Source organism: Pagrus major, chromosome 9 (assembly GCF_040436345.1).
Source record: "Pagrus major chromosome 9, Pma_NU_1.0".
In the NCBI taxonomy this organism is placed as follows: Eukaryota; Metazoa; Chordata; class Actinopteri; order Spariformes; family Sparidae; genus Pagrus; species Pagrus major.
In genome coordinates, this window is record NC_133223.1 from 6,453,080 (window position 1) to 6,475,058 (window position 21,979).

A 21,979-nucleotide genomic window follows, 5' to 3' on the forward strand; every position below is an offset into this window, starting at 1 on the left:
TGTCATTTCCAATTCCAGTGCTGCAGGAACTGATTTGGAGGTTGGGTTTCAGCTTCATGTGTTCTCCTGCCTTCATTTCCTCACAGAGGACCAGATGGGCTTGTACATCACAGATTTCATCACTAGAGGGCTCACTGGAGGCGAGAACTGTAAAAACGAACCTCTGACCTCTGAAGCTCCTGTCCTTCCTCTCCACTCCTCTTGCTCCTCTGGTTTCCTCTTTTTCTGCTCTTCTTTTAGTCACATTTATATATCATCTTCTCTCAATTTTGCCTTTCCTCCCTGCTCACCGTCTCACTTTTCTTTCTCCTTGCTTTCTCTACTCTTTCAATTCTATGTCTCTATGCCTCTTTCCCTCTTCTTCCACTTCTCACTTCCATCCATTTTTCCTTCCCTGTTTCTCCTCCCTCCTTCCTCTCTTCCTTCTTTTCCTCACACTTTCTCATCCTTCCTTATCTCCGTCCCTTTGTCTTCCTTTCCTCCTCTCCTACTTTCCTTTTTCCTGCCTCTTAGTCTCTTTTCCACTCTCAACCTTTTCCCTCTTCTCGCTTTGTCTCTGTTTCCTTTTCCTCTCTCCTTCCCTCTTTTTTCCTGCCCTCCCTTTCACTCTCCTGCTTCCCTCCTTTCCTCTTTCTTTGCCCTGTTCTTCTGTTTTCCTCACTTTCATTCTATTCTCACTTCTTTGCAATCTTCTATCATTTCCTCTCTGGTTCCATTCCTTTTCCTGCCTGTCCATCTCTTCCTGCTCACGACTTCCTTTTTTTCTCCCTATTTTTTGACTTACCCTCTTCTGTCGTCCTTTCTTCTCCTTCATCCTTTGCACCTTCCTCTCCAACTTACTTTTATTTCCTAATTCATTCTTCTACTCATCCTTTTCTCCTGTGTGGGCTCTTCTCTCTACATCTCTTACATCTTGCAGACAGAGGAAGAGAGAGAGAGAAAAGAGTGTGTGTGTGTGTGTGTGTGTGTGTGAGCGAGAGAGAGAGAGAGAGAGAGAGAGAGAGAGAGAGAGAGAGAGAGAGATAAAGAGACGAGGGGAGAGCAAGCAGACGCTGAGCAGTGGGTGGGTTGAGCAGCAGGAGTGTGTCTGTCCTCGGAGCTGTGGAGGATCCAGTCTCAAGTGTCACTGAGAGCAAAGAGTCTTCAAGACAAACTAGGTGAAGTAGAACAAGAAATAGGATCCGTCCTCTGGTCTCGTTCATCAGGACAACATTTTCTTACTCCAGGATGATCTTTCACCTTCCAAACCAACACAGAGCCTGGAGCTGCTCCAGCTAGGTCAAATAAATCATTTCCACAAAAGAGGACTACAGAAGAAGAAGAGGAGGGGGAGGAAAGTCAGTCCATCAACAAAAGACAAGAACAACCAATCAAGGCTAAATTGGTGCCTTTGGGGACTACTGGATATATTTTGAAAACTAGAGGAAAAAAGGAATTAAGAAGAAAAAGTGACGCAAGAAAAGAAGGAAAAGGGTTTCACAACTACAGAGGATCTTGGTGTCGGTTGCATCCAGTCAGAAGACATAAAAGGAGATACAAAGATGAAAATAAAGATTTAGTAACAAGAGAAAAAACCACAACCACAAGTGTCTGGTTTTGTAATTTTATTCCAAATCCAGAGAAAAGGAGGAATAAAGCAGAAAACAAAACAAAGAGACAGAGGAGGAGGACATGTTTCTGCCACCCCACGAATGATCGAAGATGTTGTAGACCAACATTTGTGTGAGGAATATCAGCTCGCCAGCTAAAAAATCAAGGAAAAGAGAATTTATTTTCACTTTTTAGTTTTTTTTTAAGAGTTTAGTAAATTATTCTGAAAAGAAGGAAGAAAACAACTTTAGAGATTTTGCAGTGTGCTGAAGACAGAGGAGCAGGAAAAGTTCAAGGACCAACCAAAAAAGTCAACAGAAGCTAAAGATACACAGAAGTAAAGAGTCAAAAGTGACAGAATAAATAAAATACAGAGGAATAAAGAGAAAAAGGAAAAGAGAAAAAAAGGGGTGGAAAGAAGTACTGGAGATCAAAAGCAGATACAGAAAAAAAGGAATAATCAAGGGGAAAAGGATGAACCAAGCAAAACAAGGAGTAATCAAAAGAATATAAGGAGGATTAAGAACAAAAGTAGGAACAAAAAAGGAGAAATACGGAAAAAGAATCCAGAAAAGGAGGAACTAAGTTTAAAAGGATAACTCAAGAGTAAAGAAGCCGGAGGATCCAGGTGTGACAATGAGGCTCCTGGTGCTTCTTGCAGTTCCTCTCTCCATCCTCGTCCTCCACATTGCAGTGGCGGCCCCCCCGACAGGCAGCATGGCCCCGGGCCGGTTGGAGCGCTGGGTCCGCTCTGGCCTCCAGTCACTGCAGTGGGACCAGCTGGACCGGTGCCTCCGCATGTCCTCGCTCTCTGAGGCTGAGTGCAGGCGGCTCGCCCACCTGCCACTGTCCGCTGTGGCTGTTTACGTATCGGAGCCACGCACAGCTGCAGGTATGGAGGGCAAAGGTTACATCACCAGGCTTTCTCTTCTTGTTGCACATTAAAGTTCTACTTATTGAGGTTGATGGTTTATAATGTAGCATCAACTGAGAAACAGTGTACAAACAGTCACACCATTTCAAGATGTGTGTAAATGTTGAAGGGGTCAATTTGATTAAATGCAATAAAGGCAAAAAATTCAAACGTAGTGCCTTTAAATATCAGTCAAAAATAATCCAATAATAGATTTTTTAAAGAACAACTTAAAGAGTCTAAATTTGCTGTTTGCAACTTGAATTATGTAAATTATTTCCCTGATATGGGAATAATCCAGAGAAAGAATCCATTAATATTTAGGTTTGCCAGACCACTTCACAATATACTCAAAATCTTGTGCTTTTTAAATGTAATATTTATTGTTTTACTTGGTATTATTGTTATACTCATTATATTTAATAACTTAATGATTCATTACAACAGTCATTGTTAGCCAAACATGTCAAAATGAAAAAAAAAAAAAAATGTATTAATTAAAAAAGACTTGTTCATGTAGTAGGTATTAAGAATTTGGGTGCTGTGCATGCTGGCTCACTGTTACACTTTTGTGGCTAACTGGGGCACTTGAATAGAACAGAGCCCTCATTAATGTTATTAATAACACCTACACTTTTCCTACTGTAAATACTAATGTCAAAATGTCTGGTGAAATGCCTGAGAAAAAAACTTTTACTACTCTGTATATATATATATATAGAATTATTAGGTAATATGAACATATAAAATCATTTCAAATACATACAGTACAGTTACAGTAGTGACAGTTACCTGACACACACTGTTGCTGTTATATTTCATATACTTCATACTATTTGTTTTGTCTTGTAATATGTTCCTTGGCTATAGTATATCCATTTACTTTTATATGTCTATTTACTATTGTATTTTTCCTCATTACTATCTTGCTTTAACATGTCTGTATTCTAGCCGAGGAAATAGAGTCGTTTCTCAGCAGACATTTTGACTTGTCAAAGCAGGAAAAGCACAGGTGTGACCAATAATGTTAGCGATGGCTCAGTGTCCCAGTAAGTCATGTCAGTGAGTGAGCATGTACATTATCATAGACTTGGAACAAGCTAACCTAAATGGAATGCAGCCATTGTTAATGTCATAAATTCCACCTGTAATCTTCCTGCGCCAACAGGTCGTGCCATGACCAGAGTCTATATGTACCTTGTTATGTAGCCGACATAGCCAACAAGCCAATTGAACTGAATTGAATTCATTCTTGTGTTTTGCCAAAATCCTCCAGGTAACTCAGACAAAGTTCTGGCCATCCTGCCAGACTCCTCAGGTGGGATGGTGAGCTCCAAACCACGGGGAGGTTTCAGCGTCAGCCAGGTGCTGAACAGAGGAGAAGGTCCACTCAGACACCAGCAGTCTTTCCCGGGCTCCACGGCCCATGATGCCGTGCTGGTGCTGGATCCGAGCCCTGGGGAGAACTTTGGGCACCCAGTGGTCCTCTTCTATGTGGATGTGAATGTGACGAAGAAGAGGTGCACACATCTGGATGGCATTTACCTGGGTGAGTCAGCAGACACTGACAGTCTTTCTGCACATGTTGTTAATTCATTGGGAACTTTGTTTGAAATACTCAATACCCACAGGTGAATTTGGCTGTTAAATGGAAAAGTTTGTTAACTAATCCTATTTTTTTGGATAAATTAACAAACATCACAAATATATGCAATTTGGGAGTGATACAGCTTTAAACTCGAGGATGAGCATTAGTAATTGTAGTGGTTGTAATAACCTTGTAGTAGTAATGTTATTAGCAGCAGTACTATTTGTATTGTTATAATAGTGGTAGTAATAGCACATAGAGGAGAGTAGCAAATGTATAGTAGTAGTAATGATAATCACTAATAAACGTAAAACGTAAAACGTAAACTTTTATGCAGATGATACAGTTTTATAAATTCAGTCTGCCTTTGAAAATACTTGACAGCAGACTGTCAATCAAGAATATTTAAATCAAAAATGTATTGAAAATCAAAGTAGACTTCCTATATAGAATTAAAACCAGCCACTTTGGCTGGATTGCACCAACAAGGATGAACTTTTAAACCTGATTAAATTATGGTTCAAGTTTAAATTCTGTTGCACCAAAACTATCTTAAAATTAAGAAAGATTAAACCTCTCTTGAAAGCTCAGTTTTATATTTTTTTTTTCTCCAACCAAGATCAAATTTAATTATGTTGCTCCAAAACCTTTTTTAATGAACTGAGCAAAATGATCAAGTTACTGGAATAAGATGAAGGGACAGACTCAAACCAGATGAGTTTTATGATGCAGCGGAATTTCTTTATCAAGATACCAGTTCAGTCAGTCACTGAGCTGAACAGCAGACTGGACCGACTATCAGACAGCACAGTGACACAGATGCAGCTGGTTCACTAAGAGGACATTTCCACATGTGCTAGCTCGGCTTGACTCAGTTTGTCTCGGCACATCAGATTTATATCTCCTTGACAACAGGGCCACCTGCTTCAAGTTGTGTCTGTAACTAAAGAGTACTTATTGTTTTGAGTAGAAGACATTTAAAAGCAGCAGCTGATCCATGGCTCTGACAGCACACAAATTGGTTTTCTTAATATATCTTTTTTAATTTGGGGAGCATCTCCGCATTGATGAAACTCTGTTTAACCTTGGTTTACATAAATAAACTTTGCTTTACTGCGCAGCGATTAATTTTTGACGGTGCTACAGAGCTCTGCTTAATTTTAAATCTGGATTTACTCATTTAAACCTAGTTTCACTAAACTCTAATTAGAGCTTATCTAAGATTAAATTAATCATTGCTGGTGTAACCCAGCCTTAGTTGTGGAGATATTCTGTCACACTGCACATCATTATATCGACAGTTCTTCAGAGTGCGTTGAACTTCACCACTAATGACAAATGTAATACTCACCACTGCTCTCTGTATCACAAGGTTGTATTGACTTCCTTACAAGAAAGAAGAAAGAGCCATCTCATAATATAATCATGGGATGGTTTGGTAGCTCTATGCACAGGTCTCAAACTGCCAGCCCCTGGGCCACTTCCACTTCAAGTTATTTAAGAGTAGGGGAAAAAGATCTGCACAAACTATTAAAAACTAATCATATAAAAATGTATACAAACTGCTGTTTGCATTTTTGTATTATTATATTAATAATGGAATTAAAAATGGAAACTTCAGAAATGTTGTGCTTTCTTGCTGTAGCGGCCCTCCTACGAGATAATACCAGCAGTGGCACCAAGCTAATTTGAGTTTGAGAGCCCTGGTCTACTGTGTTTGTGTGAAGTTCTGCCTCTGACTCAAGCAGAAGAGAAAGTATAGGTTAATTGTGTGTGGTCTCACCCTCTGAAAGCTCCATTTTACAGCTCATTGTCTGATGCAGGACACTTCTGCTCAGAGGGGTTCGCCCAAGCTACATCCTCAGCACTTTTTGCCCACTGCAGCAGCTGATATGGCTCTGTGTTTGTGCGTAAGTGCTCTCGCACTTCTATCTTTGTAATAACCAACTTGAGCTTTAGACTTAGACTCAGACATTTGCGTTGTATTTATTCAATCCACTCATAATTATTAATTTTTTTAAAGTTTGTCATCGTTTATTCTTTTGTCTCAATGCATCCAATCATAAATTGTGGTAAACCATGGCCAGAAAAGGAATCAAAATTCTGTACTTGTTAAGTCATCTGACAGCAGAAATATGTCAAAGCAGCTGTATTGAGAAATTACCTGTTATAAACAACAAAAAAGTGCGTGCTCACAGAGAAGTTCAGTAGACAGATGGCTTTTTGGTGCCATTAAAGCTAAAGTGAGACTTTTTGATCGTATTTGTAAAAGGTTTGGCAAAGGTCAAACATCAGCATTTCTAAAAAGCTCCACTTTTGGCAAACAACATGTTTACTATGGATAAAAGGCCAAAGGGGGTAAAAGAAGTGTTTCCAAAGTGCTTTATTAATGTAGAAATGGTCCAAGGGGACAGGAAGTTGTTGACCTCCCGCTGTGAGAGAGGTCAGGACCAGATGTTGAGGTGAAATTGGCTCTGAGTTACACGAACACACACCTGTCAATTATTCATACACACACACAGCACTGTGCCCCCTGCTGGGTCCTGTAGATGGTTTTGGGCCAAAGTCTTTTAGAGCGAAACTTTCTTGTGACCTCATTTAACCTCAAGAGGAGAGGGAGCAATAGAAAAAAAGAGGGAGGAAGAAAAGAGACATTTGGCACAAAGAATATGGGGAAAGTATAGAAGCCATTAACAAGAAGCTCATGGGCGTGAAGGTGATAAATAGAGAGAGGAAAAAGGAAGTGGAGAGAAAATGGTGATCACTTAGATTAAGAATCAATTAAAGGGGCAATGTTGAAGATATGGCCACAATCTATTTATCAACAGAGTGAAGAAACAACAGTGTTGATGTCGTGTGAAAGACGTCTAGGTATTATGTTGCAGAGATGTCTACTGAATGCTTACACCCCCCGTGGTGTGGGCAGACTCCCGTCAGCTTTTAGGGCCACTTTCTCCACGGCTAACTGAGCTAATGGCAGCTAGTCGCTACAGCCAAAGATAGCTACACACAAACAGTAGGCTACAGTGAGTAGCAGGAAGTGGTTATATCTGTTAGGGCGCTGGACCAATCCAACATGGCCCAAATGAAGAAGGTCAGACTCCTTATGAAACAGGTGATTAGGACAGTATAGAAGCCTTAAACACAAAGACATACACTCACCTGTACCATTACCTTTTCAGCCCAGAGGGGAAGGCCAGGCTGACAGTAATGGAACACTGACCTTTTTTCCCACTGCAGCAAACTGTGTAACTCAAGATGCGTTTCACTGTCTTTGTCTTCAGGTGACGAGTGTTTGACTCTGGCCTTGAAGGGTCGTTGTCAGAACCAGCTGAAGCGTCGGCAAACCGGGCCAGAGAGGCTTATGGGTAATGGTCGGCTGCGCAGTGGGACCATTACCACCAGCAGTGGTAGCCGTCTGGTGGAGCGGGCTGCTGGAGGGCTCTGTGAAGTCCACTTCCTGCCACTGGTGGTTGGAGTCGGAGACAGTAACCGAACGCAGAGACTCAGATGTGTTGGTAGGTCTTAAATTGGGTTCAGCTGGTCTAAACAAAACCCAGTCAAAATCTTTAACCAACAAACACTGAGGAAGGTATATATTCTATTTCTCTTTGAAAGCTGGTTTTCCCCTGTTTCCAGTTTAAATGCTAAGCTAGGCTAAACACAATCTGTGTCTCGACTGTACACACTGATATCAGTGTCATTTCATCTAACTAAAAGTAAACCATCAAACTTTGATTACCTATTGCTTTCTGAAAGGTAGAACATCCTTGAACACACAAAAATAAAGTTTTAAAAAGAGCAAAACTCTACAGCCGCGCTAGCTGCTCTGTGAGGTTTTACCTCGGCATAACAATGCTTCTAGATGCTAATGTCACCATGCTGACATACTCAAAACGACAATGCTGAAATGCTAATGTTTAGCATGTTAGCTAAGTTAACCATCGTAATGTAGCAGATTAGCATGCTAACATTTGCTAATGAGCACTGACACAAAGTACAGCTGAGGCTGATGGGAATGTTATTTAATTGGTCATAAATCAAAATATTGAACAAATCAAATATTTGAGTCATGAGTCATTAGGATTTAGCCTCTGCGGAACTTAAATATCTGTACCAATGTCATGAAAATTCATGAAATATTATGAAATATTACTTTCAGAAGCAAAACTCTCAACATCATGGCGGTGCAAGAAAAAAAATTGGTCACAGAATATCTATTTTAAGCATGTCACCCAAAATTATTATTTTATATATTTTTATTGAAAACCAATATGTCAAATAGTCTTGGTAAAATGAAGATTGTTAAACTCCACCTGGTTTTTATGGGTTGAGTGGCACGCTGTTGCATTTTTCCTGATGCTGTCTGAGTTTAATGCAGAATTATTTACATGTTTTGACCACCCTCACTTGAAGCCTCTGCCAGAAACATGGGCATAATGAAAAAAGTGTGGGGCAGTGTTATCATGCCGTAATGGCAACATAGACAATCCTTGGGATAAAACCACAAATTAGTGTGGATGAAATATTCCTTTATTGTTGATTGTGACCCATATAAACCTGCTGGCTGCTGAGTATACTGGCATACCAAGTTTGATTATACTTGATGTCAGGAAATGTGTTTGGCACCGAGGCACTGCTTTATTACAAGCTGTTTTCAAAGGGAGCACCTGCTCATTTTCTTTTATGTGAATACTTTTTTAATTTCCTACATGCCCCCTCCTCCAACAGAGCATGCAGAGTTTGCAAGATGCCCTCAGCCACTGCCAATGGGCTCTCCCAGTTTGCCTGTCTCAAGCTGTGAACTAAATAAAAACACCAGACGCTGCCACCAGCAGCCTTTGGCCACTCACCTCTCCTGCCGACTCTACCAGACCTGTGACCACGCTGTGCTCATCTCAGGTAGGACAGTTTGTTTGTGATTATTCATATTTGCTTTGCTCTCACCAAATATCACAAAATGAAGAAAAACAGTCTAGACTATGACTGAAGGTAAACACATCCTCGGGGTCTGTGACATCACCCAGGATGTTTTGATGTCTAGAGTTTGGATTAATTGCTCACTGACGACAGGTGACAAGCAGTTTTACAGCCTGACACACCTAACGATCCAGGCAAACATGCTCCCAACACATACGTCCATTTAATGACCTTTAATAAGGTTCATTTATTTATCTATCTATTCATTTTTCATTTTATAACACCAGGGTTGCAAAACAAAGCTGAGTTTGAGTCCCTTTATGTTATATCATAGAAAAACCAAAACCACAGCAAAACAAAGTATTTTATAAAGTTTTAGTATCTTTGAGCTCTGTGCAGACATCTCACTTCACTGATGTCACTGATGCTCTGTAGATGGTACCAGTGATGTTCTGGTGGTTTTAACCAGCTGCTGTAGAGCCTTCCCGTCCTGGGCCGTGATGAACCATGTCAGTTTGTGATGTTTCCAGTCAGGATGCTTTCTATCAGCTGTCACTGCTGTGTCTCTGTAGAATGTTTATGGTGTCCTCTGCAAATGTCTGCATGTACACTGCAGGTGGCTGGCAGCAGCAGATGACGTTCCAGCGCCACGTCCAAAATCTTCAGAAGTTCTACAGAATGTTGCAGAACAATGGCTTCCATAAAGATCACATCAAGACCTTCTTTGCCAGCAGTGGACAGTTGCCTGGTAAGAAGGTGTTTGCTTTTTGAAAACTCCAAGTTTAAGTCCTACAATTGCACTTTCTCAGCCAAACATGACAAAATACATTTTGTTCCAAAAATCGTCTGAGCTCTGCTTTACTCTGTTGGTTACTACACTGTTACGTTTGCACTTTGTTTTGTAAAATTAAAACTCTCACAGTTAACACGCCCTTCACTTTTGAAACCTGACCATGAAAGTTGCTTTATTTTTAAAAAAAACTTCTAAATATCTGACAGTGTAACCCTGATCAATAGACCACAGGTCATGTCTTGGCCAATGAAGTGACCTGACTAATGATTTTCACCCTGTGGCTGTGATGTGGACTTAATCCTGTCTAAACTCAGCATGAAGATGCTGCATCAAGTAAATACATGTAATACTACATACATCTCAGGAATTTTGCAAAAGACAAAGAGAAGCTAGTTGTGAGCAGGTTTTCCTGGGTGCAGAGTAAAACATCAAAACTGCACCACAGATCGAACTGAACATGTCTATTAGATGTCTAACTCCTCTCCCCCGTTTCCTCCCCCACAGAGGATATAGAGGGGGTGTACTCCGCAACAGAGAAAGCCGTGATTCGTAACCACGTGTCATACGTCTGCAGGAAGCAGCACTGCGCAGACACACTGGTTCTTTACCTGAACTCACCAACACGCAACGACGGCACCATGCTGCTGTGGGATGCCAACCTCAATGGCGTTGTAAGACACACACACACACACACACACACACACACACACACACACAAACACAAACACACATATGATCCAGCACTTAGAACGAATGGCTTTGAGTAAAATTGTATGAGTAAGTGAATAATATATAATTATAGAAATTTGGTGGAGAGACCACGTGTGTGTAAGAAGAAATTAGTGTGTTTCCCTCCAAATGTAGTTTTACAGCAAATCAGCTAAAGAAAATGTAAATTACTGTGCCTTTCCAATCTGACATAGTTATGAGAATATTAGCAGTTGGTTCATCAAGAAAAAAAAAGATGATACTAATTCTCTAGTTGGTGCTATTACAGCATTGCAGAAGAAACCTCAAACAAAAACAATGCAGAAAACAGGATGAGTTTATGTTTGTATGATGTATTATTTGAGAAATGTTAGTCTTGAGAAGCTTGAGTGATTTTACATTTCACATTTATGACCATTTCCGCTTTAGCCAAGAATGTAACCTCTTGTGCAATACTTTGACTTAAATTCTGATTTTCCTGCATTTGTGCAAATTGAAAATGCAAAAAAACCCTGATGATTGGAAACACAGGTAATTACAAATAGAGTTTGTAGATGTATATTTTTTAGTAGTGTATTGTTACTGCCACACTTGTTACAGTTCAACTACACAATAAGTGGCACACCAATGTATTCCCCTATTCACTTTTAAGTGAAACAACAGTCTTCTTTAAAGCAGATCACCAACACAGAAAGGAAAGGGATTTATCAGACACACATGGGAGCCATTAGGTAAGATGATAAGATGATTCCTCTGACCACACACATACTGTACACACACAAGGACCACCCAGACAACAGTATGTCTGTCTGTTGTCACATTTAGGTTTTGAAAATGAGGATATGAGCTCATATGGTTGGTATGGTCATAGGCAATTATTACAGAGAAATGTTAAAACCAATCAGTTGGACAGATGTTGTCAAAAAGGCTGTTCACACATCCTGGTGAACAGGATTCAGAATTGTATTTTTTTTTCCTGTTAATATTTTATATCAGAGCGCACGCAACATATGGTGATACAAGAAACCTTTCAGTGAAACTCCGTGCAGATGCAGAATGAACATCAAACTGGTCTAAAACAATTAGTTTAGAGTGTGCATGGTGAATGTGTATGCTACCACCAACATATGCCTATTGTGCTCAGGCTATCATGTACAGTGACAAGAGGTAAACCTCTCATTAGTCCATCTTGGAAGTATTAACAGATTATTCCTTAATGGTTACTGCCAACGATAACCTTGTAGTGACACCATTTAAATAGTTTTTGCAGTTTGTTCACAAGTTAAACAAGTTACAGCGTGTAACTCCTTTTAAGTTAGCTGAATTGACTGTATTAGTGTTAATATTGGATTTTATTTAGAAGTGACAGTAATGGTAGCCTTTACAGCCGTTTTGCCACTGGCTGACAGATATTTCTGTAGTTTGCTAAATGGGAGACAGTGAAAGAAATTTAATTCAACTCAAAATTACATCTGGGAGTAATAGCTGGACATGCTGGTTACCTGAGCAATTACGACAAATAAAAATACAGGAATAAGTGACATGCCATGATGACCACAGCACACGCAAATGTGGCAGCCAGTAGCTACATGAAACTTTGCTTCATTTTTGCTTGAATTAGCTATTTTCGCCTATTTTTTCTGAAGCCACATTACCTGGGACAGAAATACACCCATCAACTTTAGAAAAGGAAGTGTGGGGTTCAGATTAAGTACAGCAGACCACGAGACAATCTCTGCCAATGGCATCTCCCGACCAGCAAGCCAGACCTACAGGTCCCAGTGCCACCGCAAGTGATTCGACTGCCCCAGGAAGGGAGAAAAAAGAGTGGGGATCAGAGTTAAGCCGACCCAACTTGGATCTAAGGCTATTCCTCTACCCACCCTTCTAGCTACTATCCGGGCACAGAAAACAAAATGGATGAAATAGGACTCACTCAGGCTCACTCAGCAATGGGAAATCAGAGACTGTTGTGCATTCATCTTCACAGAGACCTGGCTACATCTCAACATTCCAGATCAAGCTATCAACAGGGACGGATAGGAAGCATACAACACCTCCAGAGCAAGAGTAAACATCAGGAGAGATTGTAGAAGGACCTCAACACCAACAGCACTAAAGATGTGTGGCAGGCGATTCAAAAATATGAAAGTTTACAAAAGCAGGAGCACCCCCATCATGTGTGAGCCAAACACGTTATGCTCACGTTGGTCTTCTCAACAAAGAGTCAGCTGTGAAGTCTACTCTGCCTCCGGAGGACAGGCCACTGTCAGTAACCGCAGTGGATGTAAGAAAAATCATGTTGAGAGTAAATATGTGTAAAGCTGCTGGGCCTGATAACATCCCTGGCCATGTACTGAAAACATGTGCCAATCAGCTAGCTGATGTTATAACTGACATTTTGAACATCTCACTCTCACAGGAGACTGTTCCCTCCTGCTTCAAGACAGCCACTAACGTACCTGTACCTCATTAGTCTGCAGCGTCTAGTCTTAACAACTCTGTGGCTCTCACCCCCATCCTGATTAAGTGCTTTGAGAAACTGGTTCTCCAGCACATCAAAGACAACATCCTTGCCAGCCTGGACCCTGTACAGTATGCTTGAGAGCCAACAGATCCAGAGGATGCCATATCTACCGCCCTCCACTCAGTCTTCACACACCTGGAGAATAAAAACAGCTACATCAGGATGCTGTTTGCTGATTTCAGCTTGAAAACTAAACACTCTGGGCTTGAATACCACTCTCTGCAAATGGATATTTGACTTCTTCACAAGCAGACCCCAGAGAGTTCAGAATGGCAGTCACCCCTCCTCTACATTAGTGCTCAACACCGGAGCCCCCCACGGCTGTGTGCTCAGCCTCCTCCTCTTCACAATGTATACCCATGACTGAACTCATCAGGATAACTCGATTGTGAAGTATGAGGACGATACCGGCATCATCAGCTGTATAACAAACAATGAAGAGAGTTCATACCGGGAGGAAATCAACAATCTTGCAGAGTGTTGCACAGAGAACAATCTGCTCAATTCCAACAAAAACAAGGAGTCAACAGTTACAGAGGAGCATAGAAAGCATCATGACTCGAAACATCACAAACTGGCATGGTTCATCACGGCCTGAGACAGGAAGGCTCTACAGTGGGTGATTAAAACCACCCAGAACATTACTGGCACCATCTACAGAGCATCAGTGACATCAGTGAAGTGAGATGTCTGTACAGAGCCCAAAAGATACTAAAAGACAACACCCACCCAGCCACAGTCACTCACCCTGCTGCCATCTGGCAAAAGATACAGAAGTATCTGCTGCAATAACACCAGACTACAGAGCAGCTTCATTCCTCAGGCTGTAGAATGACAAATAAATGAACCCTGAACCTTGAAGTGATGACATAATCACAATAAAGAGGAAATTTATCGCATTGACTGTTTTTGCTAATCCCACCTGCAGAACCTTGACTACTTTGTCTCTTCAGCATATCCAGTGTGTGCAACAGACATCAAAGACAAAGCCCTCACCCCCCTCTGCATACCCTCACCATCCTTCTGAAACTCGTCTTAGCTTACTGAGCATTTATTGAAAAACATGCCTCCTTCAAGAAATTCAAGATTATTGCTTGCCTGGTTAACACTTTGTCTCCTTCTCCTTCATCTCTCTCTCCAGGCTGATCTTAAAGAGCGATACTCAGTCAATGAGCTTCTGGCCGACCTGGCCGGCTGCAAGGCAACTCGTGTTTTGCTGTTTGTGGATCAGAGCTACAGTGGCGTTCTGTCTAAGAGGCTGCGAGGGTCCCAGAAACACCTGAATGTGGTTCTGATCCAGAGCCAGACACGGCAGACCTACAACCACCAGAGGCTGAGCCTGGGCTGGGAGGACAGCAGCTGGTCCTACATCAGCTCTGTGACCTGCCTGCTGGACCACTTGGGAAAGGTAATTTACCGTAATAATGTTTTTTTTTTCTTTTTGATTTATTAGATAAGCTTTTAATCTTCTCTACCACCAATTATGTTATAAGGGTACTGGGATGTCTCGCCTCCTGGAGCCATGGGCCGGCCTGTTGAATGTGACGTTGGCAGGTGCGCCCTGCAATGCCACTCCACCTCTGACGGATGGCGAGATGCGGCGAGAGTACCAGGGCTGCCAGAACCTACCAACCGCGCTCTGGCACCAGAAACCCAGGAGGACCAACTGAGAGAGAGACAATGAGACTGACTGGGGGGGAGAGAGAAAGAGAGAGAGAGAGAGAGAGAGAGAGAGAGAGAGAGAGAGAGAGAGAGAGAGAATGACTGAGTGGGAAAACAAATTAATTGTGGACACACACACACAAGCATTTATATCACACACATGCATATTTGCGGGTGTGTTAACCTAGGACTTTAGTGTCAGTGTGCTTGGTGGACACTGTTGTGTGTGCGTGTGTTTTCTGTCCTAACTCAGATAGTAACCATGGCGATGACAGCTCATCCCAATGGGAGTGTCCTGAATGCCATGTGAACATTGTGTGTGCTTATGTTTGTGAGTTCAGCAAGAGGACAACCACTCTTGGAGACCATTGCTAGCTTATGCTTGGGCCAGTGTGTGTGTGTGTGTGTGTGTGTGTGTGTACAAGGCATCTCCTGGGCACTGAAACATTTCAGAGCCAATCATCTATCTCTATTTTTATCTTTACAACAGATATTTTTTCTTTCTTCTGTTCTTTCTGTCTTCTGTTCTTTTCATTCTGTCCTTTGCTTCACCTTTTTTCAGCTACTTTCCTCCCGCTTGTCCTTTCTTGATCTCCTCATTTTGACTTTATTTCCTTCTTCCATCTGTTTTTTTTTCCTTCCAAACTTGGATTTTGCACTTTCTTCTCCTTCCCCATGTCTCTGCTTTACTCCATCTTAAATTTCTTGATGTGTTCCTTTTTTTGCTGGCATTCGACTCTTCATTTCCTCATCCACCATATTAGTTTTTCTTGAAAAAGTCACAAGACATCAGACCTGAAAAACCCCTAAAACAGGAGGTTATGTGCATTTAAAATTTGTGCACATGAAAACCTAATTAAAAATATTTTATAACATCCAAATGATGAACTATTAATATTCACACAGTCTGAAGAAACAACAGTTTCGACACAATAAGCCCCAGTCCGTCCTTTGTACCTCAAGAGGCGATAGCACCGCGCAGTTTCAGCTGGGAGATGTAAAAGTGGCCAGTTCACTACTTCTCTAATCTAATCTAATAAATTAATGAAATAATGTAAAATAAATATAAATGTCATGAAAGGAGATATTTTTACACCCATTTTCTTTAACTAAACTTAAAAATAGAATGGGACACCTTCTGAATTCAGATTTCTCTCTTTTGCCGAAAATGAAAATAAAAATCACTAAAACAGCCTTGGTTTGTCTTTCCAAAGTCACCTCTTGTTTGGCTAATTCATAGATTAAGATGTAATAAAATGTATGCCCAGAGCTAATGCCGGACTCTCTCTGTCTCCTCTGCTCATGACTCTCTTGCTGCTCTGTTCATGCATGCTGCTGAGCCTGGTTGAGCTCTGCCACTAGCTCCACGTCTAGCTGAGCTAATAAGCTAATGGTAGCTTGCTACAGTCTAGGATAGTTAGCAAAGAGCAGCAGTCGTTGGTTACTCTGCTGAAATGTTGCCACCTATAAACATTGGAGCTACCATATTTAACATGTTGCCCATTTAAAGAACCCAGTAGGAGATAGGACATGAAACCTGGTCTTCTCGTCCCATTGTAAGCGGAATGAACAAATAACCAAAAGCAACTGAAGCTTCTGAACAAGATTTTATTTTGCAATTGGGCAAACAACCTGATGAGACACCAGACAGGTTTAACTCGGTTCTCTAAACCCCTTCTTTGGTTGTGAACACAGGAAATGACTCATAGTTGCCCTGTGGTCTCTCTTTTTAGAGTTGCATTCATGGCCGACAGGTTGTTAAAAAAATGAATTTTACATTGAAGCAGAGTGGTGTCTGAAGTCCAACAATTTATTTTTAAGATTTTCGAGATGGAGGATGTTTTAGGCTTCTTAACCCGAGGAAGAGGGAAAGTGAGAGGCACTGAGACAGCCAGGAACCGAGAGACAGAAACTGATCATGATTAAGATATGAAGCACTGAGACTGCCCTCACAGCTACACAGACTGGCTATGGCATTTTTATAAGGGCACTACTTGCTAGTGTGTGTGTGTGTGTGTGTGTGCGCGCGCGCTCAATCACATAGACAGAAGCATCACATGAAACATGCACACGTTCTAAGATTAACCCATTCCCACAATAACAATGTACATGCTGTCCTCTACTGTCGGTGGTACTCTGTGATGTTTGTCTATACATTACCACCTGTCCTTTCTTCATGTCAGTAACCATATAAACCACATCCCAGTGTACATCTCATCCTCTCCCAGCTGTTTTGTACTCATGTCTGTTGGTGTACTGATTTGTTTTATATTAGAGGTATAAGAGAGATGGAAGTTGAATGGAAGACCAACTTTCCAAATGTGTTGGACGTTTTGGACCTGAACTGTGTCCAACCAGTTGGCATGTGCATATTCACAGTTTGTGTAGTCATCTGTACAGAGTGTGAGATGTAATTTAGCAGAAATGTTTCTAGTTGCATGCAGGAAATCACAAATTCTAGTCAATAAAGTACTTTTAGAAATCAGTGAAGTACATGAGATTTTTTTCTTTCTACTCTAAAGCAAGTGGTGTTATCCACGGGTACAGACCAAAATGCCTCTGGACACAATTGGATTGGCTTAGAACCACGTGACGTAGCGCTGAGTGACATTCGCAAGTTGGCTTGGTCTTAAAACCCCTTCGTATTACAGCTAAACACAAATCTGTTTCTGAAAACATCTGAGGCGGACTGGATGCATTTGGATAGACCTACAATCAGTTACAACAGTGGAAACGTGTGACGTGTGAATTTTCAAATCTGGACCAGCAATGCTCCTGTCAGTCATCATATCAAACCCGCCCCATCATAGATAAATCGATGTGATTGGCCAGTCATAACCAGGACGAAGGAAGAATCTCTCTGAGTTGGAGGGTGGCCAGATGCATCTGTCAGAGCAAATGAAACATGAGCTTGAAGATTCATCAGGTTCACAGTTTAACAGAGGAACAATCCTTTTTTGGCTTTCTGTTGGCTCTAACAAGTGCACAATAACTTTTGAATTGTAGCTGTAGCGCCCAGTATAACATATCCTATCAACTGACATCAAGACCTCTTAAAAAACAGATGGGCTTACATTTTTATTTTTACCAAGAGAGAGTGTGGCTGTGGCTCTCAAATAATAACCAGAACTGCTGGGTTCAGCCCTGTCAGGCACCGAGTGAGAAATATTAAATTCTGCCTACCACAAAGGATAATCAAGACAGGCCAGGATAGCATTAACATATCTGACAACATGTATGCTATAAATATGCCACTCTGACAGGCTGTAGAGGGGAAGATTGGGGAAAGATATTTTGGTTGTCGTGCAGCAAATGGCCACAGATCGGATTCAAACCCCGGCGATGTCAGATAACAGGGAAGCTACCAATTCTAGTGCTCCCTGTAATGAGACACTTTGTGGTTTTCAATTAAGATCTTGCAGATATATCTTTGTATTTATTGTCCTGTATATTATCAATTAAGGACTGCAACTTCTGTCTTTTACATGAAATATGACACATGACAACAATAGCCAGCATGTTAGTAAAGAATCAAACAATGGACTGTTTGAACACTGGTTGAGATGCTGTGGCCTAGATGAGCTGCGTGTCTGAACAGTGGCTTATGATACAATAGTTCCTGATACAGTGGCCTTAAAAGTGGAATGTCATTTTACAAAGCAAAGCCATGACACAGTTGTTGTTTCAGAGGCTTTTATTGCTAACGAGAGAGTTCCAGATAAAACACACTCTCCATCTGTCTTCCTCCAAGAGGCCCTCAGGCTGCTCATATAGTTTTACTCCAAACAGCAACCTTTGACATCTGCATTTTCAGCCCATCCAGGATGTTTTTACCAAAACATTCCCAGTAACATAATCGCCTCAGCTTCTAACGACTCGCACATCTGACCACTGGATGTTGTTCTGCAGCAGAGGAGCTCACGCTTCGACATTTAGTCAATTCTTCCCAATGCTGAGTGAAAACTGAATACAAAATATACTGTAATTCTTGGGAGAAATGAAAGTAATGCTTCATTAACAACAATGAAGAAAAGTGATGTCATTGTCGTAAACTGTTTCTACTGCTCCTATTTGAGTTATGACATCAAGTCGAAGTCAATGATGTTTCTCCAGACTTTAGCAACAGGTGCAGATACATGAGATTAATGTACATGAGTGTGACAAGAAAGTATGTTGATAATGAGTTCACTGTCAGGTGTCTTGAGTCTGATTGTTCATCTGTGTTTCTGTCTGTGTGTCGAGACTTTTCTGCTGTTTCATCCACATGGCTGCATACACACCTCCCTGGACCAGCAGCTCCTCGTGTCTGATAGGAACAGAAAGGGGAGAATTGGGTGAGACAAGAAGAAAATTACAAAAATTACCAAAACCACATGATCAAAAAGGGTCTGTAATCCTTCTCTGCCTGCATGATTCTGATTCCCTGCTGACACATTCATGTAAATTTCACCCCCTCTGTATATACATATACACAGAATGTCCTGTTTCCTTCTGCTACTGCTTCAGAGATTCTTCCCAGAAAAGTGACGGAAACAAAGCCAGGCTGTGTTTACATTGCAGCTCCTTAAAGTTTTTTGTTTATAATTTTTTCATTTTTAAAACAAATAGCATGGGACAGCAGAGAACCCAATTTGGATTTCCAAAATGTCATGATGCTTCTTCCCAGCTCTTGAACGCGACTACAAAACAAACAAAAGAACAAACATAAGATAAGAAAATGTAAGAGGACAACCCGGTCGTCTAAATATAAACTTCATGTAAAACAAATTTAGCAACCATTAGCAAATACAATTCGTAGGAAATGTAATGGCGTCAGGGCTACGTATTTGTTATTGACATAACAAGGAAATCTTTGTATTGTACAGGCCTGCAAACTGGCACACACATTTTTTTTTGTTTTGAACGAATCTGTAAAACGTTCATTGTCACCTCATATTTCTTCTGTTTAATCCACTGTTGTGAGGGATGAAAAGATTAAGTAAAAGGACACTTGTGTTTTGAGAAAAGGATGGAAATTCAAGTGAAAGAAGAGCAGGCAGGGGAGAAGGTGGGCCACTCATAATGTCTTGTGACACCAGAGCTGCTTTAAAAACAAAGTTTAGCTGTCCTCCTGCAGACTTTAACCAACTTTACTATGAATTAATAAAACCACATGTCTGTTACTGTCTGGACTGCCAGACAGAGAGGGAGAGAGACAGAAACAGCGAGGGTCAGAAATAGAGGATACAGAGAAAATGAGCAAGATACTGAGAGAAAGAGAGGGAACAGGTTAAAGCAGAGGAAACAAGCACAGTGAGACAACAGAAGGGGAGGGGGAATAAAGAGAGACATGGGCAGAGAGAGTGAAAGAGAAGGTCAAAAGATGAATCTGAGGAAAGAAGATGAAGGAAATAGAAAAATTACAGGCTTGTCTAATTCATCTTACAGGTCCAGTACAGCAGGATTTAGAGTCATCTACTGACAGAAATGAATTTTAATATTCATAATCATGTTTTCATCAGTGTTTAATCACCTGATACTAAGAATCACTGTGTTCTTGTTCTATGTTTCTACAGTAGCCAAGAACAGAAAAAAACTCTGGCTCTGGAGGCAGCCTTTTAATGTTTTTCATGTTTTTTAGCAGCCAACATAGTGGAGGCTGAGACGAGGGGTGTTCATTTGGTTGCAATATACAACCTAAGAATCACGATGGACACATGATTCAAAACTGATGCAGCAGAGATATTGTCTTTTTTATTCCGCAAATTCTTCTTTTCCAAACTTGGTGACAACATCACGAACAATTCAACCTGACAGTCAGCAGTTCTGTTGGAGATATGAGTGTGTTATGCTTGTAGCAGCTAATGTAGCCTTGTGCTGCTAGCTTAGAAGCAGGGTCTGTATTAGGGGGTGGAGCGTCAGGACGTTGCATGCAATGCATCCTGGTACATGAAGGCAGGCTATGCAAGGAGGAAAACTCTAATAACCCAACTTTCTCTTTCAAGACACCACGCACTGGGGATTTTATTACCATACACATTAACATGTAAATGATAATAAAACATGTTGACAACAGTGTGGGAGGAGACAGAAGCCAAGTTTACCCATCTGAGACTCAGCAGAGCAACTGGACTGTGTCTGTCCCACTGCTTAACACATGCTGGCAGACAGAGACAACAGGACAACAAAGAAGAAGGGATTTTCAGTATGGATGAGTTAGTTAGTTAGTTAGTTTGTTGGTGTTGTATTTTCATGTAAACAGTGATCAGAATTAGCCGGACATAGTCCTCGTAAAGAATGTTAAGCAGGAGGACAGCCTGAGGACGGGATGAGGCCTCTTCCTGTCCCTGCATCATGATACACTCACACTCTTTGTGGCAGAAACAGTGTGTATTCTGACACCGGAGGTTAAATGGGCTGACTGGTGTTTACATCACAGTGTAGATCAAAAGACAAATGGTTTTTGGTTGGTGGCTCTCACACATGCCTGCAGGGACAACTGAAGTCCATGCATGTGTTTACCCTCTAGGCCCTTGTGTTCTTGTTGATGTGCATTTGAAATTCAGTTGCGGATCTACGTTTAGCAGAATTTTACTTTAGAAAGTGACATATATCACTTCCTGTGTCTCTTCTTTGTCACTGCCTGTGTGTGTCCAAATGTGACCTCAGTGTGTGACAAAGGAAGTCTTCATAACAGATCCTATATCAAAGGACTGTACGCATCGGCAAGCAAGTGGCAGCTCGGCGGTGTGTGTGTGTGTGTGTGTGTGTGTGTGCGTGCCTCTGGGGCTGATACCAGAAGGTTTAAGGGTCACACACAAAAACACACTCTGAGGTTTTGATCCAAAGATAACAAATTTGAAAGCACTTAAGACACACAATCACTCAGGTGTCACACAAGCACGCATGCCGTACTCACACACACACACACACACACGCACACACACACACACACACACACACACACACACACACACACACACACACAAACACACACACAGAGGATGACATCAAAATATCCTGATAGTATACTTGCCACTCAAATAATCCTTTACTTGTGTGTATTGCTGAATAAACAGGCTTACCTCCCTCTCTCTGCTATCTGTCCATTGTGAAGCACCAGGATCTGGTCTGCTTCGACGATGGTGGACAGCCTGCAACATCATACAAACATTACTCCTCTTTGTATAGTGATTTGTATAGTTATTTATCAGGCATTTAATAAAAACATCATAATGATAATAGGCTATTAAGACATAGAATACCAGTAAAATTCTTTCAGTTGTCATCGAACATAAT

At 41.2% G+C, this 21,979-nt stretch overlaps 2 protein-coding genes across 2 annotated transcripts in view; one reads left to right on the top strand and one right to left on the bottom strand.

Moving 5' to 3' along the window:
• The first annotated feature begins 1,178 nt into the window (after positions 1-1,178).
• LOC141001889 (uncharacterized) lies at positions 1,179-17,186 on the top strand. The gene is made up of 8 exons (XM_073473041.1): positions 1,179-2,482; positions 3,780-4,052; positions 7,376-7,609; positions 8,823-8,993; positions 9,628-9,759; positions 10,309-10,475; positions 14,181-14,447; positions 14,533-17,186. Exons 1-8 carry the CDS (start codon positions 2,227-2,229, stop codon positions 14,707-14,709), a joined length of 1,677 nt encoding a protein of 558 aa, XP_073329142.1. The 5' UTR covers positions 1,179-2,226; the 3' UTR covers positions 14,710-17,186.
• A 1,706-nt stretch (positions 17,187-18,892) lies between these two features.
• Positions 18,893-21,979, bottom strand: part of abcb6b (ATP binding cassette subfamily B member 6 (LAN blood group) b) — a 49,059-nt gene continuing 45,972 nt past the window's right edge. The window contains exons 18-19 of the mRNA XM_073473950.1: positions 21,766-21,834; positions 18,893-19,007 (exon numbers count right to left, since the gene is read on the bottom strand). Coding sequence (XP_073330051.1) covers positions 18,893-19,007; positions 21,766-21,834 — 184 coding nt within the window. The remainder of the gene's footprint in view (positions 19,008-21,765; positions 21,835-21,979) is intronic.